We start from the raw sequence: 23,603 nt of genomic DNA, 5'->3' as shown, positions 1-23,603 counted from the left end.
AACTTACCTCTTCCTTCCTCTGGCAGCCACAGCCAACCGTTTTGGGAAAGCACCTCCCTGAAACCACTCACTCTCTCTGGGTGGGGGGCACATGCTTTGGGCTTGGCCAGTCAGCCCAGTCCATCCCCACCCCAGGCCCAGGGACTGGCAAGTGAATGGTCCAATGAAATTCAGCTCTGAAATCTTTCTGGGACACACGGAAGGCACCACTCTATTTGCCACTACTTGGAAGACCTATAAATATGGCCACTATGAAGAAAGCCAGAGGTGAAGAATGAAAAGGATTCCTAATATTGTTTAAGTGCCTGGATTCAGCCATACCTAAAGCCAAACTCTTCCAGCACTTGAGAAATATATAATGTAGCATATCCCATTTTATGCGAGTTTGGTTTGCATTTCTGTCACTTGCAGATGAAATAATGTTCATGAAGGATTCACTCTTTTTCCCCATAGGATCCCCGAGGACTCAAGAGACCAGAGAAGAGATGGGGTAGTCAGAGGCCAGCAGGGTGGCCAAAAAACAGCTAAGAAAAAACTACCATTAAATAACACCTGACCCAGGTGACGTGACCACAGTGCAGAGGGTCCAAGGCCAAAGGCCTCCAACTGCTGCACAGGATGGTACCCACTAAGCCCTGGGGAGAGTGCGCCTTGGGGTTCAGCCACGTATTAGCTGGAAATCATGTGGGGCCCCCACCCTGGGCCCTACTGACCTGCTGCCTGTTGTTGGGGGTATAAGGGAGCAGGGTGGAGACGTGGAACATGATCTCATAGTCCTGGTAGGTCGTGTAGAGGGAGTGGGTTCCCGTGGAGTCCGCTGAAACAGAAACACCGATTAGCACCATGCTCCCCGACCTCTGGGCCTTTGCGGTCTCCCACATACCCTCTACGTCAGTTTTCAACTTGGCGTTTCACTTAAACCCCACTCCTTAAAATTAAACACGTTTAGATAAGAAGGAAACCTTACACTGTACACCAGCCAGGTTGGTAGCGATGTAAAAGTCTGACAATCCAAGGGTTGGTGAGGATGTGGAGCAACCAGAACCGTTTATGTGGCTGGTCAGGTGTGGAAATTGGTACAACCACCTGGGAACATTGTTTTAGCAATATCTGCTGAACCTGAAGATTGGCTTAATGGGTGACCAGTACTTCCTCTTGTAGGACCGTAGTCTAGATGATTATACACATGCCCTGGGATACAAGTGCAAGTACCTTCTGATGTCAGTCAAAGAACGGACAAGCTAACCGCTATATCCATACTGTGAAAAAATACACAGCCACGAAAAGGAATGAGTCACAGCCACCACATGGCTGAATCCCAGGAACGTTATGTTGAGTGACAGGTGCCAGTCACAAAGGAGCACATACGGTATGACTGCATTCACATTACATTCAGAAGCAGGTAAAGCATATTATGTAGGTGTGCACATATAGGTAGCAAAACTGTGAGGAAAAAAAAGAAAACTGTTGGAGTCGGATACTGGTTACCTCTCACGTGAGGGGATTATGACCAGGGAGAAGCACAACTGATCACTGGCTCCATGTTTCAGCGGGGGAAACTGGGGCACAGGGTGGGGGTGGGGGGACGTGCCCAAGGTCACATGCAATGACATCAGCTGATGTTTATTTGAGAACTAATTCTCTGTAAGGCACTGTACTAGGCATCTGGTCCTCAGAAAAAGCCAGTGAAGAGGGGAGGCGGCAGGTTATGGCTGTCACTTAGTGGAGGATGCTGAGCCTTGGGAGTAGGCATCTGTCTGAGAAGGGGGAGAGTAAGTCCCCTGTTCCTTTTCCTGAGTGCACTGCCCCTTCAGCGGTTCACCAACAGAACCACGGTGCTAACACTCACACTTGCTGTGGGCTTCCTGTGTGCCAGGCAGTGTGAGGGGCCTGTGCCCCACTAGCACACTGCAGGCGACACCCTCCTTTGGAGCTCTGGGAGGCTGGACAGGTCTGGTGCCTGGCGCAGAGTGAAGGCACAGTACGTTAGGGTCACACAGTGCTTGAGGTAAATGCAGTTCTTACTGTCACTTTACAGATGAGGAAACTGAGGCAGAGAGAGGCAAAGCCAGGACCACAAAACCAGCAACTGGCACGGTAAGATGATTATTCTTCGTGCTGCCTCCTTCAACAGAGGAGGCGAAAGGGATGATAACAACAGCCACAGGCACCTACTCAACTCCTGATTCATCCCTCTACGCTTGGTGGCCTTCTTATCTGGGCCTCCATTTTCCAGATGAGGAAACTGAGGCTTGGTAAGGCAAGGCACAGAGTGAGTGAGCAAGCCAGGGCCCCATCTTGGAGTTTTCTGACTCAGCCTGAGCAACTAACCCAAGGTCCACAGCCCACCCCCAAGGTCAATGGGTAGTCCTCTCCCCAGGAGCCATGCCAGCTCACAATGTCACCCTCCACTGCTCACCCCAAACTACTTGTCATGTATACGTGTGGGGGATGCTCTAACGTACACACTGCACCTCCCACGCACCTTAGGCAACAGACCACCACCAAGATATTAATGAATCATTTTGCAGCTACATACACCTTCTCCCTGGAGGGCAACCACTATCCTGAGCATCATATCTGTCACTGCCTTGTTTTTCAGAGTTTTATTATGTAAGAACAAACCTCCAAACACTATATTGAGTGTGGTTTTAAAACAATTGTTCTGTAAAAGGCATCGTTCGGTACCGACTCTTCTGAGACCTACTGGCCACACTTTTACAAGTCGATGTCTGTGGCACCAGCCTGTCGTTGCCATGGCCACGGAGCACACTGCTGTGTGAACATACCACAGTTCTGTCTGTACACAGGGGGCACTGTCCGGGGTCTGCGGTTATGAGTATGCAGGACACATCCCAACACACACGCGCGTGAGTTCTCAGAGGACATGACTAGCAGTGTATTTGCTGAGACACACAGAGCCGGTGAATTTTCAGACTTAACTAGAATATATTCTGCCCTTTTCCAAAGTGACTGCCCTGCTTACACTCCCACCAGTGGGGACACAGAGCTCCCACTGCCCGGTGTCCTCATCAGAGTACCACCAGGCCTTCTGGCTGTCGCCTGTCAGGTGGGCAGGTGGGTGTGCGGGGGTGGCTCACCTCTTCTAACTGTTATCTAACTGGCTTCCCCACCAGGCCACTTACTCTTGACATCCAGCTGGGCGGCGTACTTGGTGAAGCCCTTCAGGCAGACCTTTTCGCCGAGCAGGGAGAGGAACTCTTCGAAGGCGGGGCCAGCCTCCTCGTTGTTGTACATCTCCTCCTCCGAGCTCTGGCCTGCCCTGCAGTAGAGGATGCCCACTTTGTGTTTCCGGGAGAGCTGCAGAGGCGAGAGCGGCTTTATGGAGGCAGGCCAGGGAGAGATGTCAGAGGGAACAGAACAAAGGGGGCTTTCTCAGGCACCGAGCTCAGAAAGCTGCCAGAGCCACACAGGAATTTAGCGCCACAGCCAGAGGAAGGAAAGAGGCATGGGGACATGTCCCAGTTGTCCCTCTCCCTCCTTCCTATTCCAGAGGCATGACAAGGTGTCCATGCCTCCTATTCTTAATCTCTACAGATTATCCTGGTCACTGGTGACTGGACCGTGGGCAGATACCTGACCTAAATGTGGGCCGGGTAGAGGTTCTCCTGGGCTGAGAATCAATGAGATGGTCTCTGCAAGCAGCTGTATAGCCACTCTGGGAGCTGAAGGAGGGCCAGAGAAGCAGAGGGGGCCAGTGTGTGGAGGGAGGAAGGGAACACGAGCGCGCACACAAACACACACTTTTCATCCCTAGATGACTTTCCTCCTGAGACCCAGTCACATTCTAGCTCTTGGCATCCTCAGAATTTGATACGAGATTCCTCTTTTTACTGACATTAGCTTAAGCTGGTTTCTGGTTTTTGGGGAAAAAAAGTGACTAAGACAGAAAAAGGTAACAGGAGCGGGGGGCTGGCTGGGGCCCCAGTGGTTCCCACCCCAGCCCCAGCTCACCCCTTGCTCGTCGAGCTTCAGCAGCTGCTCCGTCACCTTGGGAGTGTTGAGAGCCAGCCGTAGGCAGTGGATGTTAAGCTCAGGGATGACATACTCCAGGGCATCCTTCAGGGGCAGGCCCCGCCCGGTCCCATGCTTCGTGGCTGTGGGTGTGGCATCCTCCAGGATGGAGCCCCGAAGGGTGATGAGCTGCTCAAGGGAGAAAAGGGATGGTTAGGAGGCTCTCGGGAACCAGGAAAGGACTAGAACATATGAGGGTGTCCTATTCTCAAAGCGACATGTGTGGTCAGTAGCTTGGGCTCTAGGGCCAGGAAGCCCTGGGTCTGGACCAGGACTTGAACTTGCTGCCTCTTGGCTGTGTAATCTTGACCAAGTAACTTCCTATCTCTGAGCCTCAAGTGGCCCTCTTTTGTGAAATGGGTACGGTGATACTATCATAACCCCAAAGGGGTTTTGGGAAGACTAAACGAGACAGTGCATGGAACATAACTTCGTCTGTTTTAACAAGTATTGACTGAGCACTCCTAAGTGCCAGCCCTGTTCTTGGCCTAGTGAACAAAACACAGACTCTTGCCTCATGGAGCTGACATTCCACTGGGGAGATGGATTATGTTGGGGAGTAGGAAATATAATGAATAAAATAGGCTCCATGAGGTAGGCATTCAAATGAACACTCTCATTGTCATGTTTACATACTTTATGTAAACATATTGCTATAAGCTCTTATGTAAAACTCCTGCCTGGCCCGGACGTCAGTACCAGCTTGGGTCTTGAACTGTGGCACTCTTTTTCAACCTATTTCCTCCATAAAGGCATGACCAGTGGTTCTGAATCACTTGGTCTGTGGGAGGACCCAGGCATGTGTGTATATATGTAGTATGCATACATATACTTATATGTACACCGAAACACTCACATTTTACTGTAACTCAGGTGATTCTGCTACACAGCCAGGGCTTTAGTCAAGCCAGGCATGACCATCTCATTCCCCTTCCCCAGAGGTTGCCTTCCAAGATTTTCCTTAAAGCTGGCCACAGGACTAGTTCCAGGCAAGGAGAGGTGAAAGGGTATATTCTGCATGGGGAGGAGTCCTGGGGCAGAGTCACCCCTGGTAAGAGGCAAGCCCCTCTCACCCGCCTATTTCTTTTTGCTACGGACAGGACATCGCTGTGAGAAGATGCTTAGACGGATGGCAAGCCATCTCGTGACCATCAGGAAAGAGACGGTAACAACAAAAACATCACAGCCAATCCTGCAGCCAATTTCCTCCAGAGTTCTTGTTAGAGAATTAACCCCGTCTGTGTTAGCAGTGTCTAGTCAGGTCTTCCGTTACTCTGCAGTCAGAGTAATTTCTAACTGATATACTTAATAACAGGAAGTCACGTTTATGAAGGTTAAGTTCACTGCACTGTATTTCAGGTGTGACAGTAGTTATCTAGCTACAGGTATAGGTCTGTTTAAGAAAGATTCTATTATCTCCATTTTACAGATAAGAAAAGTGGGAACTCCAAGAGGTTAGGCGTCTTATCTAAGGTTCCCACAACAAGTGGCTGAACCAGGATTCAACCCAGGCCCGACTTCTCCAAAGCTCATGACTTTTCTTCTGAATTTTTTTTGACTGTGAAGTATAATCTGCAACACATATAAGTAGAGCTGAAGGAATTATCACAGAGTGAACACCTAGGTAATCACCACCCAGATCAAAAAATACATTTCCAGCTCCTAGAAGCCTTTCTGGGCCTCATCCCTCCTCCCGGAAGGCAACCTTATCTTGACTTATCCTCAGTCACAACTCACTGCTGCCTGGTTTTGAGCTTCCTGTAGCTTGGATTCTTTTGTAGCCGGCTTCTGTCTCTGAATGCTATAGATATGAAATTTGACCATGTTGCTGCAAGAGGCTGACATTTTTACCACAATGGATTTAATTCACTCTACTGTTGCTGAGCACAGAAACTGCTTCCAGTGTTTGACAATTGTGGATGGTGCTGTTAGAAACATCCACAGAAGCATTTCTCAACGTACAAGAACACATTTTCTTTTGGGTTTATACCTTGGAGAGAAATTGCTGCACCACCAGCCATGTTAGTATTCAATTACACGGCACTGCAGACAGTGTTCCAAGTGGATGTACTAATTTCCACCCGCACACCCTGTCTGAGAGCTCCTGCTGCTTTGCACCCTCACTAACACTAGCTTAGGCTTCTATCCACAACGTAACTCGGGCCAGCAGGAGACGCCATGCCTGGGGCACAGCAGCTCCAGAAGCACACCACGGTGGCACAGCCGTACAAGGAAAAAACCCTCCCCTGAGGAATTGTTGCGAGTACCCAAAATACGTACACTTGGGGCAGTGGTTTAAAGACTAAGGAGGATTAGTGCTAACTGGAAAGACATGCTCACCTTAAGTCAATAGACGCAGGGGGTGGCAAAAATAATGTGTCATGACATCGCTTCTAAACATACAACCCACCCTTGTGAAACAGGACCTGGGCAGGAGGCGTGTGTGGAAGGAATGGAATGACCTCATGTTTGGGAGTTCCCAGTTCTGGTCTCAGTAGCTAATAACAAACAAAGCTCTCTTATTGTAAGTGGGGTGCTCTTAAAATAGATCATGAAAAGCAATGATGTCTTGTGCTTTGCCCTGCCAATCTGGGCGGCCCTGGGACCTTGAGTTTCAATCAACGCACCAACAGGAGGACCAAAGTGTGTGTCGCCTGCTGATACTGCACCACAGCGCCATCTGCTGGGGCCAAGGGACAGCGTGGACCAGAAATCACTCTCTACCACATGGTGGGCAGGTGGCCTATGGTCACATTTTGGCTCTGATGACTTGACCAAAAGTCATTCCTTGAAAGTCTCTCTGAGCTTCCCTTCTCTGCTTGGGGCAATAAACAGGGCACTGACAGGTTGCAGTGACTGGCCACTGCTACTCTCCAGCTGGTCCTGCCCACTGTCATGTCCTCTTGGACTGTTACAGCAGTCTCCTCCAGGTTGCCCTCCCACCCTGCAGCCACCCGCCCAAGTCCTTCCTTCCTGCAGCAACTCTGAGTCAGATCACCTCTCTGCTCTGCATGACCCTGCTAACGACTTCCTGTCTTTCAGAATAAAATCTACGTTCTCTGCTTTGCCTGCATTTCACTGAGGGTAACTACTCAGGTGAGCCATGAAAGGGCCTCAAGGCCACGTAAGCAAAGAGGTCCCTTTTTACACAGATGGATCCCCACCACCATCCCTGCCTTTAAGAACTTTCCCTGGGCCCTGGCCAGGTGGCTCAGTTGGCTGGAGCACAGTCTTGTTCACCAAAAGGTTGCAGATTCGATTCCCGGTCAGGGCACGTACCTGGGTTGTGGGTTTGATCCCTGGCTGGGGCACATATGGGAGGCAGCCAATCAGTGTTTCTCTCTCTCTCTCAAATCAATATACAAATCTTTCAGGTAATGATAAAAAAACCCCCCTCAAAACCCAAACTTTTCCTGGCAGGTCACGCGGGAGCCAGTCTGCCTGGGTTTGAATCCTGGCTGCATGTCTTCTCCAGCTGTGGGTACCTGGGCCATTTCCTCACCTATAAACTAGGGATGGCAGAGCTGCCTCAAAGGGTCATCGGGGTTCAGCAAGATAACCCATGTGCAGTGCTTAGCATTGTTCCTGGCAGACCATGAGTGTTCAATACATGTTAGCCATTATTACATATACGTACATGTCAAATGTTATTTGTACAAAGCTATGTATGTAGTTAAGAATTGAAAAAATTTTAACCTTAAAAAGAAAGCTACAGTATTTTCCCCGCAAGTAACAATCTGCTTTGGAGATTCACACACACACACACACGCAGTCAGAGGCAGCTACGGAAGGTAAAGGAGGTCCCAACCAATACACTATCACACGTAACGAGATTCTCCCTTTTCTACTTTGCACACTTAGGTAATGTTTAAATTCTTAATAGTGAGTGACTGTTACTTTTAAATAAAGAAAAAAACCCCTATGAAAATCCACACCTTTAACCCTAACAAAACTAAGATCTGTCAAAAACTCATGTGTGGAGGGCTAAATGGAACCCAGTTGTCCTGGGGGGCCAGGCAGTCCCTGACTGATTGGGGGCCCCTGTGTCATGGAACTGACAGGGCCAGGGAAGGGGCTGAGGAGAGGGCAGCCCTGGCTTGGGCTTGTCCTGTCCCAGGCTCAGGGGTGGGGACCCAGGGGCTTACGTTTAGGTGTGTGCTGCCAAGGGCCAGCTCCATGTCTGTCCCTGCCCTGGCAGGGAAGCTTGGTGCTGCCAACACTCACATCCCATCTGCCAGGAGACGCAGGCCCGCTCGACTGCCTGCTTGGCGACCGGTGGTGGCCATATGGGGCGGACCAGCTGGCGGGGCCCCTCGCTCTGGCCCCCATGCTTTGCTTCACAACAGCGTGATATGTATTTGTGAAGAGGAGACCAGAACCCTGTCCATGAACTCAACCCTTGCTCCCCAGTGTGGCCCTCTGACCTCAATGGCAGTGTCACCATAACCTCTGCTGCTCAGAGGTGCCCCGAAGTAAAGCCATCTGCCCAAGGTCACACGGCTACCGAGTGGCAGAGCCAGACCAAACCCAGGACTGTCTGTTCCGAGTCACAATTCAAACTTGCTCTGACAGTCAACGTGGTGAGTAGTTAAGAGGCTGGGCTCAGGACCCAGGTGGCCTGGGGCCACGTCTAGCTCTGCCACAGAGGGACCCTGACAAGTGATTCTCTCCCTGGGCTTCAGTGGCCTCATCTGTAAAATGAAGATCATATTGGGACCCACATCCTGGGACGGTTGAGGGGATCCGGAGGGTTGGTGCATGTAAAATGCTGAGAACAGTGCCTGGTGGGAACATGTGCTAAAGGAGTCAGCTACGTTGTTACTACTGTCGTCACCACTGTTGTTGTTGTTACTCTGGGGCTGTGCAGTCATCTGCTCTGCTTCCACGACGGACGAGGCCTTGGGAAGGGGCCAGACAAACCTTGCTGATCACCGCCTCTCTCTCCCACTGCAGATAATGAGGTCCTTGGGCCTAAGTGCCCAGCACTGAGGACTTGGGCCCAGGACTGACTGTGTGTGGCCTGCATGTGTGAGGACAGAGAAAGGGCTGCTTGTGGTTGTGAACCTCACGGTGGACCAAAATTCACATGGCTAGTAGAATGTGACAAGGGGACAGTGGACTGATACCTCAGGCCCAGCAATCTTGCTGAGCCCACACCAGTCCTGTGAAACTGGAATTCCCAAGAGGCAAAAAAAGGCTGTCAGAGAAGAAGCTACATACTCAAGGTTTCCCAACTGCTGAATGGCCAAACCAGGACCCATACCAAGCTTCCCTCATACTTCTTATCTCTCTTCCTTGCTTTATTTTCCACCTGTCTTACGCCTCACACTAATTTACTAAGGTATCTCTTGTGTGCCTCCCCCACAGGCATGCAGTCCCACAAGCACTTCTGCTGCCTTACTCAGTACTTCCCGCCCCCTCAGCACCCGGCACAGGGCTGTCAGAGGGCGGTGCTGAGTGAATCTCTATGGGTGCATAAAGCCCTGACCCATGGCCCTGAGCCTCAGCGCCCCCTCCCTGGGGCAGACTGCAGGCTAGTTTTGTGGGTGTAGGGGGTGGGAAGTGTCCAAAAGCAGGCACAAGTCAGAAGTGGCAATAAGCCAGTTTCAAACTTATTGAAAAGGAACCATAGCAAAAATATTAAATCCTGAGCCAGCATCTCTGCACCAAAGTCTTAGGACTCTCAGAATGTGCATTGAAGTCTGGTATTTTAAAAATTCATTCTTCATATTCTATTTTCATTAACAACAGTAACAACATAAAAATACTGGCACTAAGTGGAGTTCACAACTCATGAACGGGTCTGGTGTACAGGCTAGGCTGGTACTGAAATCCCAGAGGCAGTCGAGCGGTGGCTGGAGTGCAGGCCTGCACCTCACCCTGCCCCTTGCTGGAAGGTGCTTTGGGAAAGTCCCTTGACCCTTCCATGCCTGTTCCTCATCTGTACATGGATAACAAGAGTGCCCTCATCACTGAGCTGTCATGATATTTAACTGAGGGAATGCACATAAAAGGGCACAGAAAATGCCCAACACACAGTGTTAATTAAGCAGGTGGCCGATATGATAGCAATTGTAGTAAATATTATCAATATTTGATTGTCATTGTCATCTCACCCAGCTGTTCCCTATAGGTCATACAATGGTCTGATACAATGTGAGCTGCCACCTCACACTCTGCCCCGGTGCTCATCCGCCTCCCTCAGCTGCCCAAAGCTTCTGTGTCATCACACTGCCCCTCAGTGGGAAGGTCTTTGTGAGGGGCTAGGCTGGGTCCTTGGTGTAGCATCTGCCAGTGTAGATGAGGTCCAGGCTTGCCTGGCCCCACACACTGTGTCTGGGCAAAGGCCACGCCCAAGGGGCAATGCAGGGCTGAGAGAGACCCATTTTGGGGAATGTTCCTAGCTGATAAATGCCCCTTTTCTGGAAAGGTCTTTTGGAAAGCTGCATCATTTCTGCTGGCCTAGCTCCTCTTTTTGTGGAGGAACCACCTCACTGCCTCCTCCAGGGGGCGCTGATGGAAATGTCAATCACAGTGCCCTGCCCTCTGGACTCCGGGTGGAATGCATATCTTAGATCTGGCCAGTTTCCTCTATCATCCCTGATGACAATGGCTGGCCCAGGGCATGGACTTGTGATCCAAGCAGAGCCAATCAGAGTCCTTCCCAGAGATCCAGCAGATAAGAGTGCCTTCCCTGTGTAGGAGAAGGTATAAGGATGTAGAAGACTTGAGTGGCCAGTCTCCATTTTCCCATGACATGGAGTTTGTTGGGGGCACAAGAGAATGGCATTCACAATGTAAAAAGCAGCTGAGCTGAATGGAGAGATGAGGCAGAGTTCCCTACTGACAACGACGGAGTGCCTGGGACAGGCCATGCCAGAAGCTAGCCCTACTACCCCTGATTTGCAGATACATGAACCAGTGAATTCTCTTACTTAAAAAGTAAGTTAAGTTAGTAAGTGAAGTGAAGTTAGGCTTAAAAAGTTAGTAGGTTTCTGTTACTTATAACTTAAGAACTTAATCAGGCAGGGTGCTCCCAACAGGCCTTGTTCTCTAGCCACAGCTGACATGGAATCCAGCGGTCAGATCTCTGACAAGCCAGGACAATGGGCTGCTCTATTCAGGACGAAGAGATGCACTGGGAGGGTTTTGAGCTGTGAGAGTCAGCAGCAGTCCTTGGGCTGAGGTTTCCTAACTCCTGCCCTGCCCATTCTGCAGGACACCTCATGGTCCTGAAAGAATCCCCCACGTCTCTCCCTTTATTTCTTATGCTAACCAGAGTCAATCTCTTTTCTGCAAATAGAAGAATCCTGGGCTCTGCAGTGAGATGCATCAGATTCCAGTCCTGGCCTAGCCACTCATTCACTGATCCTGGACATGTTTAATTTCTGAGTCTTAGTTTTCTCTTCTGTAAAATGGTGAGACTGCCCTGGCTGCTGTGGCTTAGTGGATTGAGTGCTGGCCTGAGAACCAAAGGGTCACTGGTTCGATTCCCAATCAGGCCACATACCTGGGTTGCAGGCCAGGTTCCCAATAGGGGACCTGTGAGAGGCAACCACACATTGATGTTTCTCTCCCTCTCTTTCTCCCTCCCTCTTTGTCTAAAATTAAATAAATAAAATCTTAAAAGAAAAAGAAAAAAAAATGGTAAGAATGAGAGGATTCGTGCTCGTGAGGTTGTTGGGAGGATTACATGAGATGAAGGAGATGAAGTTCCTGACCGAAGAACCTGGCAGAAAGAATGCAATAGATGCCAGCAGCTATTATTTACGTAACAGTAACGCAGTGATAAGACCTACCTCATGGGTCCTGAAGATGATCCTGTACTGGTACTGAGGCCCATGGTCCTTGTGGTCCTCCAGCTTTTCCCGCTTGATGCTCACGGCCACTGGCCCCAGCTTCTCATCCACGCCAAAGTAACTGGCATGCTCTGTGAGGGAAGAGTAGGTGAGGTCAGAGTCAGCTCTCCGGTGATGTCTCACGGCAGGCCTGCTGAGGGGATGGCTGGTCAGGGCAGGCTCTCAGGCCCAGTCATGGCCACATTCAGCGGAGAGAACTTATTACACCCACCTGCTAAATCACACAACTTTTCTGAGCCTCAATGCTCTCATCTGAGAAATGCGGGCCCTGACATTAACCACAATTCATAGAGCTGATGGGAGGGTGAAATGGAGCTACAGATAATAAGACGCCCAACGTGGTATACACCATGTAAGAAACCCAGACTCATTGTGATTACTCTGTATTTGCAAACATTCATCAGCTTAGCTGTAAAGAAGCTGTCAGGAAGTGGTTAAGATTCTGGATGCGGTTAAGGTGCCAGCTAAAGAGCCTCCTGGCCAGCTGAAGTCCCAACGCTGGCAACGTTCGATGTGTGGCCCATATCTCAGTAGGGTTGTGAGGATTAAAGTTAGAAGGCACTAAACACTCAAACACTCATTGTCTGTCACAGAAGAAGGACCACGATTCAAGTCCCTAAGCATCACCTTTATCTGATCACATTTCTATAGGCCATTACTCTTTTTTCTTCCTTGTGCCGACAGAGCCCTTAATGAGTCACAGGAGGAAGCCTCCTGCTCTCTCCCAGAAATGACAGCTAAATCTACCTTTTCCTAAAACTTTCGGCTGTTTTATAATCCTTCCAGGAAAACAGCTCTTCCTGATATGTAACCCAAGTACCTCCTGCTTATGGTGGACACCCACCAGCAGTCTGACTTGACTCAGGTCCACGATGCCAGCATCTACCCACTGCTGGAAGTTCCTCCCCACCCTAGTGTTCTGCTGCTGAGCCAACAGTGCTTATTCTCGTGAGATGCTCCTGGGGAATCAAAGGCTTATCTAAGGCCCAAATAATGTGTGTTAATTAATGACCCCAATCAGAATAGCACATGCAGTGGGTTAATTTCCCCAACTGGTCAGGGAACAGAATAACTACTATACTCCACAAATACCAGTTCGTTCCCGAAGCGGTCGCTGGGTTTGCTTTTTTAAATCCACCAGTGCATACTCAGTACTTCCCAGTCCTGGCATACAGTAGCACTCAACAAACAGTGATGAAGTTATTAATTTATGAGGTTCCAGGGCTACACAGAAATAATTTTTTAAAGAAAATTGCTTTTTAAAAACAGTTCCATCACCCTGGTTGGTGTGGCTCAGTGGATTGAGTGCTGGCCTAAGAACCAAAGGTTACCAGTTCGATTCCCAGTCTGGGCACGTGCCTGGGTGGCCAGCCAGGTCCCCAGTTGGGGACATGTGAGACGCAACCAATCATACATACCGATGTTTCTCTCCCTCTCTTTCTCCCTCCCTTACCCTCTCTCTAATAATAAATAAAAAAAATCTAAAAAAAAGAAAAGTCCATGGCAGTTCTTACTACCAGCCTGATGAAGAACTACATGTTTTAATGTACAATCTTAGCTGATCCTCACCACAGTCCTTTCATGTAGTATTTCTATGTGTGAGTTGAAAAGAACGTATTCTTGCCCTGGCCAGTGTGGCTCAGCTGGCTGGAGTGCCATCCCGTAAACCGAAAGTCCGTGGGTCTGATTCCTGGGCAGGGCACGTGCCTAGGTTGCGGGTTTGCTCCCCTGTCAGGACATGTACAAAAGCCCTCCGATCAAGTGTTTCTCTCCCTCTCTCTCTTCCTCCCTTCCCCTATATCTAAAATCAATAAACATGTCCTAGGGTGAGAATAAAAAGAAAAAGAATGCATTCTGTTGGATAGGTACAAAATTAATATGTATAACTGTACACATATGTACATGTAATATGTACACAAAATTAATACATATTAATCTCAAATCCCAGTTCTGATGGTTTAAAAAAATCACTTATTTTTAATTTTTTAGAGAGAGGGGAAGGGAGGGAGAGAGATGGAGAGAAACATTGATGTGAGAGAGAAACATCATTCGGTTATGTCTTGCAAGACCTGCAACCTAGGCATGTGCCTTGACCAAGAATCGAACCTGCGACCTTTTTGTTTGTGGGATGATGCTCCAACCAACTGTGCCACAGGCCAGGGCCTGATGGGTTATTTACATCCACTTCCACCTGATTTTTTGGCTACTAGACTGTCTCCTCACGGCTCCCTCCCCCATCTCCTTCAGCTCAGCACTCCAGTGGCACCTACGAGGAGGTCCTCCTCGACCATCCCTATTGCAAATTGCAACCTCCCACCCTGACACTCTTCTATGCTTTACTTGCGACTGTGAATTTCTTCACTTCTCTCTATAACCATATCAGTTTTAATTGACATACCCCTAAACCAGGTTGCTGAGTACAAAGGTTCACAACTATTAAAGATTTCTGGGTGAATATTTAAATACCAGCATGAAATGAATGCTTTTAGCCTCGAAATCCATTTTGTGTGATACTGATGCTGCCTCGCCTGCTTTCTCTGGGTTAGCAACTGCCTGAAACTTCTTTCATCCCTTTATTTTCAACTTCCGTGTCGTTTTGTTTCTGGGCACGTGATAATACTGCAACCATGTTCAGGAGACAGAGTCCAGGGAGCGAAATGTGTCACTTAGCTAACAAGCTATGGAACGAACACTGCAAACCCAGGGCTGCCTCACTCCGGAGCTGGAGCCCTGGGGGACTACCTAATCGATAAATGTTATGCTTCACTAGGACACTGCTTTAAAAAAATTTTAAACTAGTTGCTGTGGAGTATTAGCTGCCTATCCATTTTTCCCTTCTTCCTTCTTAAGAAAATCCTCTAATCTTGGGGGAAGGAAAGACAGGGGTTGTGTCTAGCTAAAAAACCTCTATTTTTGCAGCTTGCCTTGCAGATAGAAGCAGCCAATAAGCAGAAACAGTTGGGTGGGGCTTCTGAGAAAACTGTTTAAAGGGGGCTGGCTTGACAGGAATCTATCTTTTTGCCTTTACCCTGTCCTCTTTTTCTCTGCCTGGAAACACAGATGAAATGGCTGGAGGTCCAGCAGCCATATTGGACCAGGAGACCACCTGAGGGCTGGAGGCCATGCACTAGGGCTGGCATTCCACTGATGCCGAGGAGTAACAATACCAGCCCTGGGCTACTGACCTCTGAACTGCTTCACGAGAGAAATAAATTTCTATGTTGTATAAGCCTGTTACTGGTAGTTGTAAGCAATTCTGAATTGATATAGCTGCCAGCATTAAAAAATTAGAAGAATCCACATTAAAAAAAAATCTGAATTCTAGCCCTGACCAATGTGGCTCCATTGGTTGGGTGTCATCCCACAAAGTGAAAGGTCATGATTTGATTCTGCATCAGGGCACATGCCTGGGTTTTGGGTTTGGTCCCCACTCATAGTGCATGTGAGAGGTAACCAGTTTCTGACATCAGTGTTTTTCTCCCTCCCTTCCATTCTCTCTAAAATACATAAATAAGTAATAAATAAATAAATAAATAAATAAATAAATAAATAAAATCTTTTTTAAAATTCTGAATTTCAGGAGAATGTTGAAAAAAATCAGAAAGGCTCACAACTCTGGGTTTGTCTGCATTTCCTGCATGACAACAGTGAGCTGCGGCTCACAGGAGCGGCCCTTTGCTCAGTTCCTGCTTCGTGAACTGCTCTTCTGTACGTGTCCCGCCTGGGCTGTGGGCTCTGCACTGTGCTATGTTGCCTCGTGGGATTGCCCCACCAGCACCAATGAACCCAAGGACGTACGAAGCCTGTGTCTCCCTGGTGTTAATGCCTTCCAAACATCAACAACTCCACCTTCAAAGGGGATCCAGAACCTACCTGCTTCTTCCCTACCTCCATCCTACACATGTCCATCATCAGCTTGGTCTCTCTACCCTCAGAGGGAGTCTGTGACACTCAAGTCAGATCGGGCCCCTTTTCTGCTCAGGACCCTCCTGCAGTTCCATCTCACTCAGGGTAACCTGAGAGCCCTCACCGTGGACCACAAAGTCCCACGTGACCTGCCCCTGTCACCTCTTTGCTTTGCTCCTTCTCCCCTTCCCCAGTCACCATCCCAGCAACAACGGCCTCCTTCCCATTCCTTTGGTGTTCCAGAGCTACTGTATTGCTGCTCCCTGTGCTAGAAACACACTGTCGCTAGTCTCCGCACGGTTCCCTCCCCCATCTCCTTCAGCTCAGCACTCCAGTGGCACCTACGAGGAGGTCCTCCTCGACCATCCCTATTGCAAATTGCAACCTCCCACCCTGACACTCTTCTATGCTTTACTTTTCTCCATAGCACTTATGACCCTATGACAGCTCATATATTTCATGTATTTATCTAGTTTTACTGTTTGCCTTACACCCCTAAGACATTAAGTGATAGGAAGACAAGGTTTTCATGTTTAACTGGCCAATACTGTATCTGCAGGTTCTAGAGTGTCTAACACAATGGTGTCAAACTCATTTTCACTGGGGGCCACATCAGCCTCGCGCTTGCCTTCAAAGGGCCGAATGTAACTTTAGGACTGTATAAATGTAACTGCTCCTTAACTAGGGGCAAGGAGCTCGGCACTGCTGCTGGGTAGAAACAAGGTGCCGGGCTGGATAAAACAAGGCAGAGGGCTGGATTCGGCCGGCGGGCCTTGTTGTGGCCTAACAAATAGGTGAACCACGCACATGTTTGCTAAATAATTACGTGTCTACTGTCTCACAGAGCTCAAGGTTTTGGAGTGTCAGCCTTATGTCCTGAGGCTCACTCACTGCATCCTTACAGCCGCACCCTGAGAGAGGTCCCAGCACACAGTGAATGAATGAGCAGGGGGGTCTCAGAGATAAGCCATGGCCCCCCGCCTGTCCCAGTCACCTTTGCCCACGAAGTAGTCCTGGTAGTAGCGGGCGCCCAGGTCCACGTGCTCAATGCTGTACTGCCGAGGGCGACTCTGAGTCCTCTGCTGCTCCTTGGGCACCTCCAGCACCGAGATGCTGGCATTGCTGCGGTAGGTGCTGAGGGTGGGCTCGGCCAGGCGGCACTCGCTCCCACCTGGGGAACCAGCAGAGGCCCGGGAGAAGCTCACGTTGCGCTCATATTCACCACCGATCTCATTGCGAAAGTGTGGGCAGCTGAGCAGTAAGTCATTGCTGTTGTCATCACCCAGGTCCTGCTCCAGGTTCTCCTTGCAGTTCAAGTCCTCTGTGCTGGTGAAGGCTGTGTCCAGGCCCCCAAGGCCATTGGCCCGTGATGCCGTGAGAGATGACGCCGTGGCCGAGGCCGCTGAGGCCCCTGTTGTGGTGTTCCGCCTCTGGGTCGTGGACACCCTGTTGGCGGCTGCCTCATGGAGGTCAAACAGCATGCTCTGCACATCAAAATGGGCAAAGCTCTTCTGGCAGACCCATGGCCTGCTGGCCTCCTGAGGGATCCGCCCCTCCTCTGCCTCCCCTGGGGACCGGCCCATGTCGCCTTCTGGTTTATTGCTCCTCAGCTTCCGAAAGATGGACGAGTCCACTGCATCTCCACTTCCCAGGCCCCGCACAGGCTTCTTGCGGGCCCTCTCCTTCTCCTTCCCAGGCTGTAGTGAGAGAAGGTTGTCCCTGGTGGGCTGCCCGTTGCGGGGGTCCCCTTTGGCTCCGGTGCCGCCCCCTGTAAGGTGTGGGCTGGGATCTGCCTGGAAGAGCTCAGTGAGGTTCTGGGAGCCTCGGGCCTCTGGCTGCTCGCTGCGGAACTCGTTGAGAATGTCAAAGAAGCTCTGCTCAGGCATGCCCTGCACGTCGATGGACGATGTGCTCCCGTATTCACGGAAGAGGGGTAGGGCACCTGTGAGCCGCCCCCCCCGTGACTCCCCCATGTCCTCCACGTCACACTCGCTGAGGGTGATCTCACTGCTGCTGCGGTGCCGCAGGGGAAGGAAGGCCCTGCCAGGGGACCGGGGCCATCCATCCTGGAATTCCACATCTTTGGACCTTCTCCTGGAGAGTCGGTGGAAGGCTTTGGACCCTGGGGAAGCCAGGATGCTGGCAGGGGGCTGCCCATTCTGTATGCTCCTCATGGAATGGGCCACCTTTGTGGCCTTTGTGCCATCTGTGTCCTGTGAGGGGCTTGGGTTGTTCTGCTCTCTCAGGGCCTCCCTCTTGGGTGGCCAGTCAGCCACCCTTGCGCGCACACCCATCTTGGGTACTGCAGGAGTGGTGGGACTGGGGCGGGTGGTGGTAGTGGTGGCTGGGCTCTCACCAACAGGCTGGGGCATGCCACCGTTCTGGACCCAGAATCCCATGGGAGCATAGTCCCCTGTGTGCGGCCCAGGGAGGACATCGGCTCCCCTGGCCCCACAGCTGGCTGCCAGGTCCACACTATCACTGGGAATGGGCCGATAGGTGGTCATAGTCCACAGGCACTGGAGTGCTACTGGCCCCTGGAAGCTGTGGAATAACTTTATGGGGTCCTCTGGCCCTCAGCCATTGTTCAGGGCTGCCAGTCCCAGGATGAAGGATGCTGGCTCCTGAAGCCTGATGGGAAGGTTGTGAGTCTGTGGAGTCCAATTCTCCACCATCGCTGTGGAAAACCGAGCCAGGACAACCTCAGGAGGCAGGTGTTGTCCTGGGGTCTCCAGCCTGAGTGGCTCAGCAGGGCAGAGCAAACGGCAGATGGTGGCAAGGGCCGGCAGGCTGCTGGGGTGCCATGCTGAAAAGGGAGAAAAGGCAAAGGTGAGATGTGATGTTACTGCTCCCGGAGACTGACTTTTCTTTGACACCTTCACTCAAAAAACCTTTTTATTATGGAAATTTCTGAACATACCCAAAGCAGAGAGAAGAGCACGAAGAGCTACTCTACCAGCTTCGACAGCCATTTACTACAGTAGTCTGCCCTTATCGGAGAGATGCTTCAGGACCACGAGTGGAACCCTATATATGTCATGCTTTTTCCTATACATATATACCTATGATAAAGTTTAATTTATAAGTTATGCACAGAGATTAGCAACAATTAAGTCATAATAAAAATAAAACAATTATAACAATATGCCGTAATAAAAGTTGTGCTCTCAAAAGATCTCGTTTTACTGCACCCCCCCCCTCCGGTGGTGATGTGAAATGATTCAACGCTACGCACTCAGAACGGCGCACAATTCTACACTTATGAAGGGCTTGTTTCTGGGATTTTCCATTTCATATTTTCGGACCATGGTTGACGACGGTTAAATGAAACCGCGAAAAAGGGGGAACTACTGTATTTGCCATTTGTGTTATCTCTCCACCCACTCTATGCCTCTTTGACGGAAGTAATATTTTAGAATAAATCCCAGGTAGCAGATGATTTCACCTATATAAATACTTTAGCCTATATCTCTAGTAGATAAGGCTTTTAAAAATATAACCACGATACCTTTACCACATCCATCTAGGTTAACAGGCACTCTCTAGTACCGTGTGCCACCCCGCGTCTGCACTGCATGGCCCTCGCTGTCTCACAGGTGTTTCTGAGGCTGGTTTGTTCAAACCAGGACCCACCCAGATCTATACTCCACTTTGGCAGATATACTTCTTAAGTCCCTTGTACTTTATAGTGCCACCCCCTTTACTGGATGCAATTTATTATTATTTAAAAATATTTTATTTTTTTAAAGATTTTCTTTCTTTATTTTTAGACAGAGGGGAAGGGAGGGAGAAAGAGATGGAGAGAAACATCACTGTGTGGTTACTTCTTGTGTGCCCCTCACTGGGGACCTGGCCTGCAACCCAGGCACGTGCCCCGAGTGGGAATCGAATTGGTGACCCTTTAGTTCACAGGCTGGCGCTCAATCCACTGAGCCACACCAGCCAGGGTATTTGATGCTATTTATTTGTGGGGTCACTTTTTCCATGGCATTTCCCGCTTTCAGAATCTGACTGACTTTTCCCTTGTGGTGGCACCGAACACATCCTCTGCCCTCCTTGTCTACTGGTGGCTGCACACAGAGGCTGGACTGTTGTCAGCTTGCTCTGCATCCACCGGACCAGCCGCCCCACCGAAAGGAAGTGAAAGTGACAGATGAGTCACCATGAGCACTGGTGGGTCTGGGGGAGGGAATGTTTCCAGAAACCTGCATGATTAACAGATACTATAAGCTGGTATATCAGCTCCCACCACTTCTTTCTGAGATCTCCTCAGTGGCTCCTGTGCTAGAATAAAATTCAAATTCCTTCTGCTGGCCCACAAGCCCCACAGGATCTGGCCCCTGCCAGCCTCCCTGATGCCGCTCACCACCCCCAACCGAGATCCTATCACAGTGGCCTTCTTTTCTGTTCTCCTGACATAGCAAACCTCATCTAGGATATCTGGGGATCCTTCCTTGGTTCTTCACCAGGCTGGTTTCTCCCATGGTGTTGGCTCTTTAATGAAGCTTCCCAAACCACCCTACGTAGACCGAGAAGCCTGGTCTCCTCAAAGCCTTTCTGCCACCCTCTCTGCTTTCTCTTTTCATCAACTGAAATGATTTTGATCATTGTCCATTTACCGACTCTCTTCACCACTACAGTTCAGCTCCAGAATGGCAGGGGTATCTGTGTTGTTCACTCATGTATCCCCAGCCCCGGGAATAGTGTCCAGGACCACTCACTATTTATTGCATGAATCAGTGAACAGACAGCTTCTAACATGAAGTATAAGTGTACCCTGACTTGCAGACCTCTGGGGAAGGGAGTTCCTGCTTCTGCATTGCAACCTGAAGGACTCTGCAGGATCATCTCCCTTGGTTTCTACCTTGAACTTCTGGAAGAGGAAACTCTCTGCTGGGGAGGAAGGAGAAAGTTAGTCATGATCTGTGGCAGAACCCGTTGGTTGTCCCAGAAGCCATGTCCATCCTCCTGCCAACAGAACTGATCTGCTCAGAGCAGCAGAGTGCTGGGTTGGGCTGGGCATCTGTCTCAAGGTGCCCAGTAACTTTTCCTTCCCTTGGAATGTGGAGCCAGACATGGCCATGTGGTCAACGAGTGTTGGTGCTCTCCAAGTGAGGAGGTGAAAGGCCTCCTGTTGTGAGTGTGTGTGCATGTGTGTAAATGTGTAGGAGGCACTTTCTAATTCATGCCCAGAGGTATGGAGTGACCTGGCAGAAAGAGACAAAGGGAAAAGCATGAACCAGATTCATGAAGCAAAATGGTGGGGTGAGCCTATACCCTCTGAGAAAGTGAGAATCAGGTGAGGGGAGCACACCCCGCTTCCTGGTTCCCATGGAGCACTCTTGTAGGCACTGCAGGGAGGCATGGAGGGGATGGGGCACGGAACAGGGGAGGAAAGTGGAGAGCTCCTGGGGCCGGGGTGGTTAGGGAGACAGGAGCAAGGCCTGGTGAAGTTGCCGTGACCTGGACAGCAGAGGCGCCTTCTAAAGAGGCAGGTGGACCTCCTGGGCTCTAGCAACTGAGCCTTGTAGGATGTACTAGAGGCCAGATCTTCAGAACTTTCAAGAGAAACGAGATATCTAAAATTGTACGCAATATCTCCCAATATGAAAAACCAATCCATCAGCAACAATAACAAATAAACATGTAGAAAATCCTCTAAAAGGATTTTCAAGAAATTGCTAGAAATGGTTTCTGGGGAGGGGGGCTGGGTGTCACCACCCACCTCCTTCTCCCTCCCCTGCTTCGTTTTTCTCCCTAGTACTGACGAACAACCTCAGTTATTCCCCCTACTATTCCTGGCTCCCTCTCCCATGAGACCCTGTTTGGAGGAGGCATCAGTTGTGAAAGGAGGGAAGGAGCTTTACTGTTCACTGTACACCACTAGCTACCTTTTGCCAATTATTTGCATGTATTTCTAGCCATTAAATAAATACTTCTTAAGAACATTACCAACAAAAGCCACAATGAGGGCCAACAAAATAAGTATGTGGGCCGGATCTGGGCAGGGACTGCTGGTTTTAGACCTCTAGGGCTTTTGCCATCTGCCAGAGAGGAGGGCCTGAGGTCAGCCCCACACTCGGCTGGGTGTGGGATCCTGGGGTGCATGCGCCAGCCGAGGGCACTGCTTGCACTTAGCAGGGAAGCCTCACCCTTGGGTCAGCCTGGCAGAGTGCAGAGGATTAGTCCTTTGAGGCCACATATGGGCCAGTTGTGGGGAGAACCAGTGGCCAAGATGTGACCTTGAGTTGTTTACATAAGCACCTCCTGACAGATGGGCTTTGCTGACAGCATTTTATTTCCAGCTCAGTAGGAAACCCTCAATCCATTTTGCTCCCTTCTGTGAAAACACACAGATGTTCTTCAGGCCCTGGTCTCTCTTCACACAAATCCCTTCCCCGAGCAGGTGCAGCCAAGTCTCCCTCTGAAGCTCCGAGGCTGAGTGACACCCAGAGCCCATATAGGATTCAGGGACTGGTGCACACTTGGACTTTTCCAGCTGTCTGCTGTTGAGCTTCCCCTTCCTAAAAGCACTCTGATCTTCCTGATGAGGAACCCCTATTATGAGCCAGACAGCCTTGGTTAAGATGCTTGTGTGCCATGGCCTGGTTACTGAAACCGTGACTCAGTTTTAATCTGTAAATGCAGATAATATCGCCTACCTCACAGCCAGTGCTACTATTAGCACTCCTTCATGTATCTTTGGCAGAAGCTCTACCCCCTACCCCCAATTACAGCATGGCCAGGGGTAGGTGGACCTGGCTTTTCCTGTGGCATGATTTTTGCTGGGGGCCCTCGGATCCCTCTCTCTAGTGTTTCTTGGCTCCTGCCTGTTTTCTGAGATTGCTCCTCTGGCCCCCTGTTAATTCTGTAAGTCCAACATAGCCAAGTGTGGCTTCTGCTGTCGCCACCTGAGGACCTTGACTAATACACAGTGCTGTGTGCAAGGAAGGGAGCTTGAAATGGTAGCTGGGAAAAAAAGGGGACAAGACGGCGGCGCAATGAGAGGCCAGCAGCAGTGGGAAAGAGTCAGGTGGGATGCATTTGGTTGCAGGTAAGAGAATACCAGCCAACAGTGATATAGAAGATGAAAACATTTCATTATCTCACGTAACAGGGAGGCCAGATGGCTCCGTGCTTGGTTCAGTGGATGATGTCAGGCGCGCGCTCTCTCTGCCGCCTGCCCCCCTCAGTGTCCTGCTGGCTCGCATCACTGGCTGTGGTCTGAAGGCCACAGCCATGCTTCTAACTGAACCAAGGGAAAGGGGGAAAGAAAGGGATAATGTAAGAGTGTTCTTACCCATCTGATCCAAACAAGGAGGAGAATCTTTGCCAGAACATTCCCCCTACCTCAACCAATTTTCTTTTTTGTCTCATTGACCAGAACTGGTCACTTATAGTCACTCTAGTTGCCAGGGAAGCTGGGAAAGCCAGAACCTGTGATTATCCTGACTGCCTTTGGGCCAGTGGGGACTTTTCCCTGGGGAGGCCACAATGGCCCCCTGAAAAGGTAAGGGCCGGTCAGCATCTCTGTAAATGCTCCCAGACTGTTGCTTTTGAAGAAGCTGGGGACCTCTGAGATGACAGGACGCTCCCTCGTCAGGCTCTCAAAGCCTGGAGGCTGAAACGGCAGAAAAAGAGACCAGGACCATGGCCTCAGTGTCTGGCTCTGAAGGGCCCTGCAGTGGGGCCCTGTCTGCCAGAACCTCACAGGGCACAGCAGAAGTGAAAACCACAGCCCTCCATGACTCCTTTTCCCAACAACAGCCTTTATTTCCCTTTGTGAACCTGCCCTCTCTGACT

General features: G+C 50.1%; 1 protein-coding gene across 12 annotated transcripts in view; it reads right to left on the bottom strand.

Annotated features, from left to right (window-relative positions):
• The window catches only part of SIPA1L3 (signal induced proliferation associated 1 like 3), a 226,640-nt gene that overhangs the window by 74,727 nt on the left and 128,310 nt on the right, over positions 1-23,603 (bottom strand). For all 12 annotated transcript variants that reach the window (XM_053914877.1, XM_053914882.2, XM_053914880.2 and 9 more), the window contains 5 exons: positions 16,795-18,606; positions 11,835-11,965; positions 3,976-4,164; positions 3,147-3,321; positions 714-817 (listed from right to left, as the gene is read on the bottom strand). In XM_053914877.1, the coding sequence (XP_053770852.1) occupies positions 714-817; positions 3,147-3,321; positions 3,976-4,164; positions 11,835-11,965; positions 16,795-18,307 (2,112 nt within the window). In that variant the 5' untranslated portion in view covers positions 18,308-18,606. The remainder of the gene's footprint in view (positions 1-713; positions 818-3,146; positions 3,322-3,975; positions 4,165-11,834; positions 11,966-16,794; positions 18,607-23,603) is intronic.

This window comes from Desmodus rotundus, chromosome 12 (assembly GCF_022682495.2).
Source record: "Desmodus rotundus isolate HL8 chromosome 12, HLdesRot8A.1, whole genome shotgun sequence".
In the NCBI taxonomy this organism is placed as follows: domain Eukaryota; kingdom Metazoa; phylum Chordata; class Mammalia; order Chiroptera; family Phyllostomidae; genus Desmodus; species Desmodus rotundus.
Note: the sequence above shows the minus strand (reverse complement) of the source record. Positions and strands in the feature narration are given on the sequence as shown.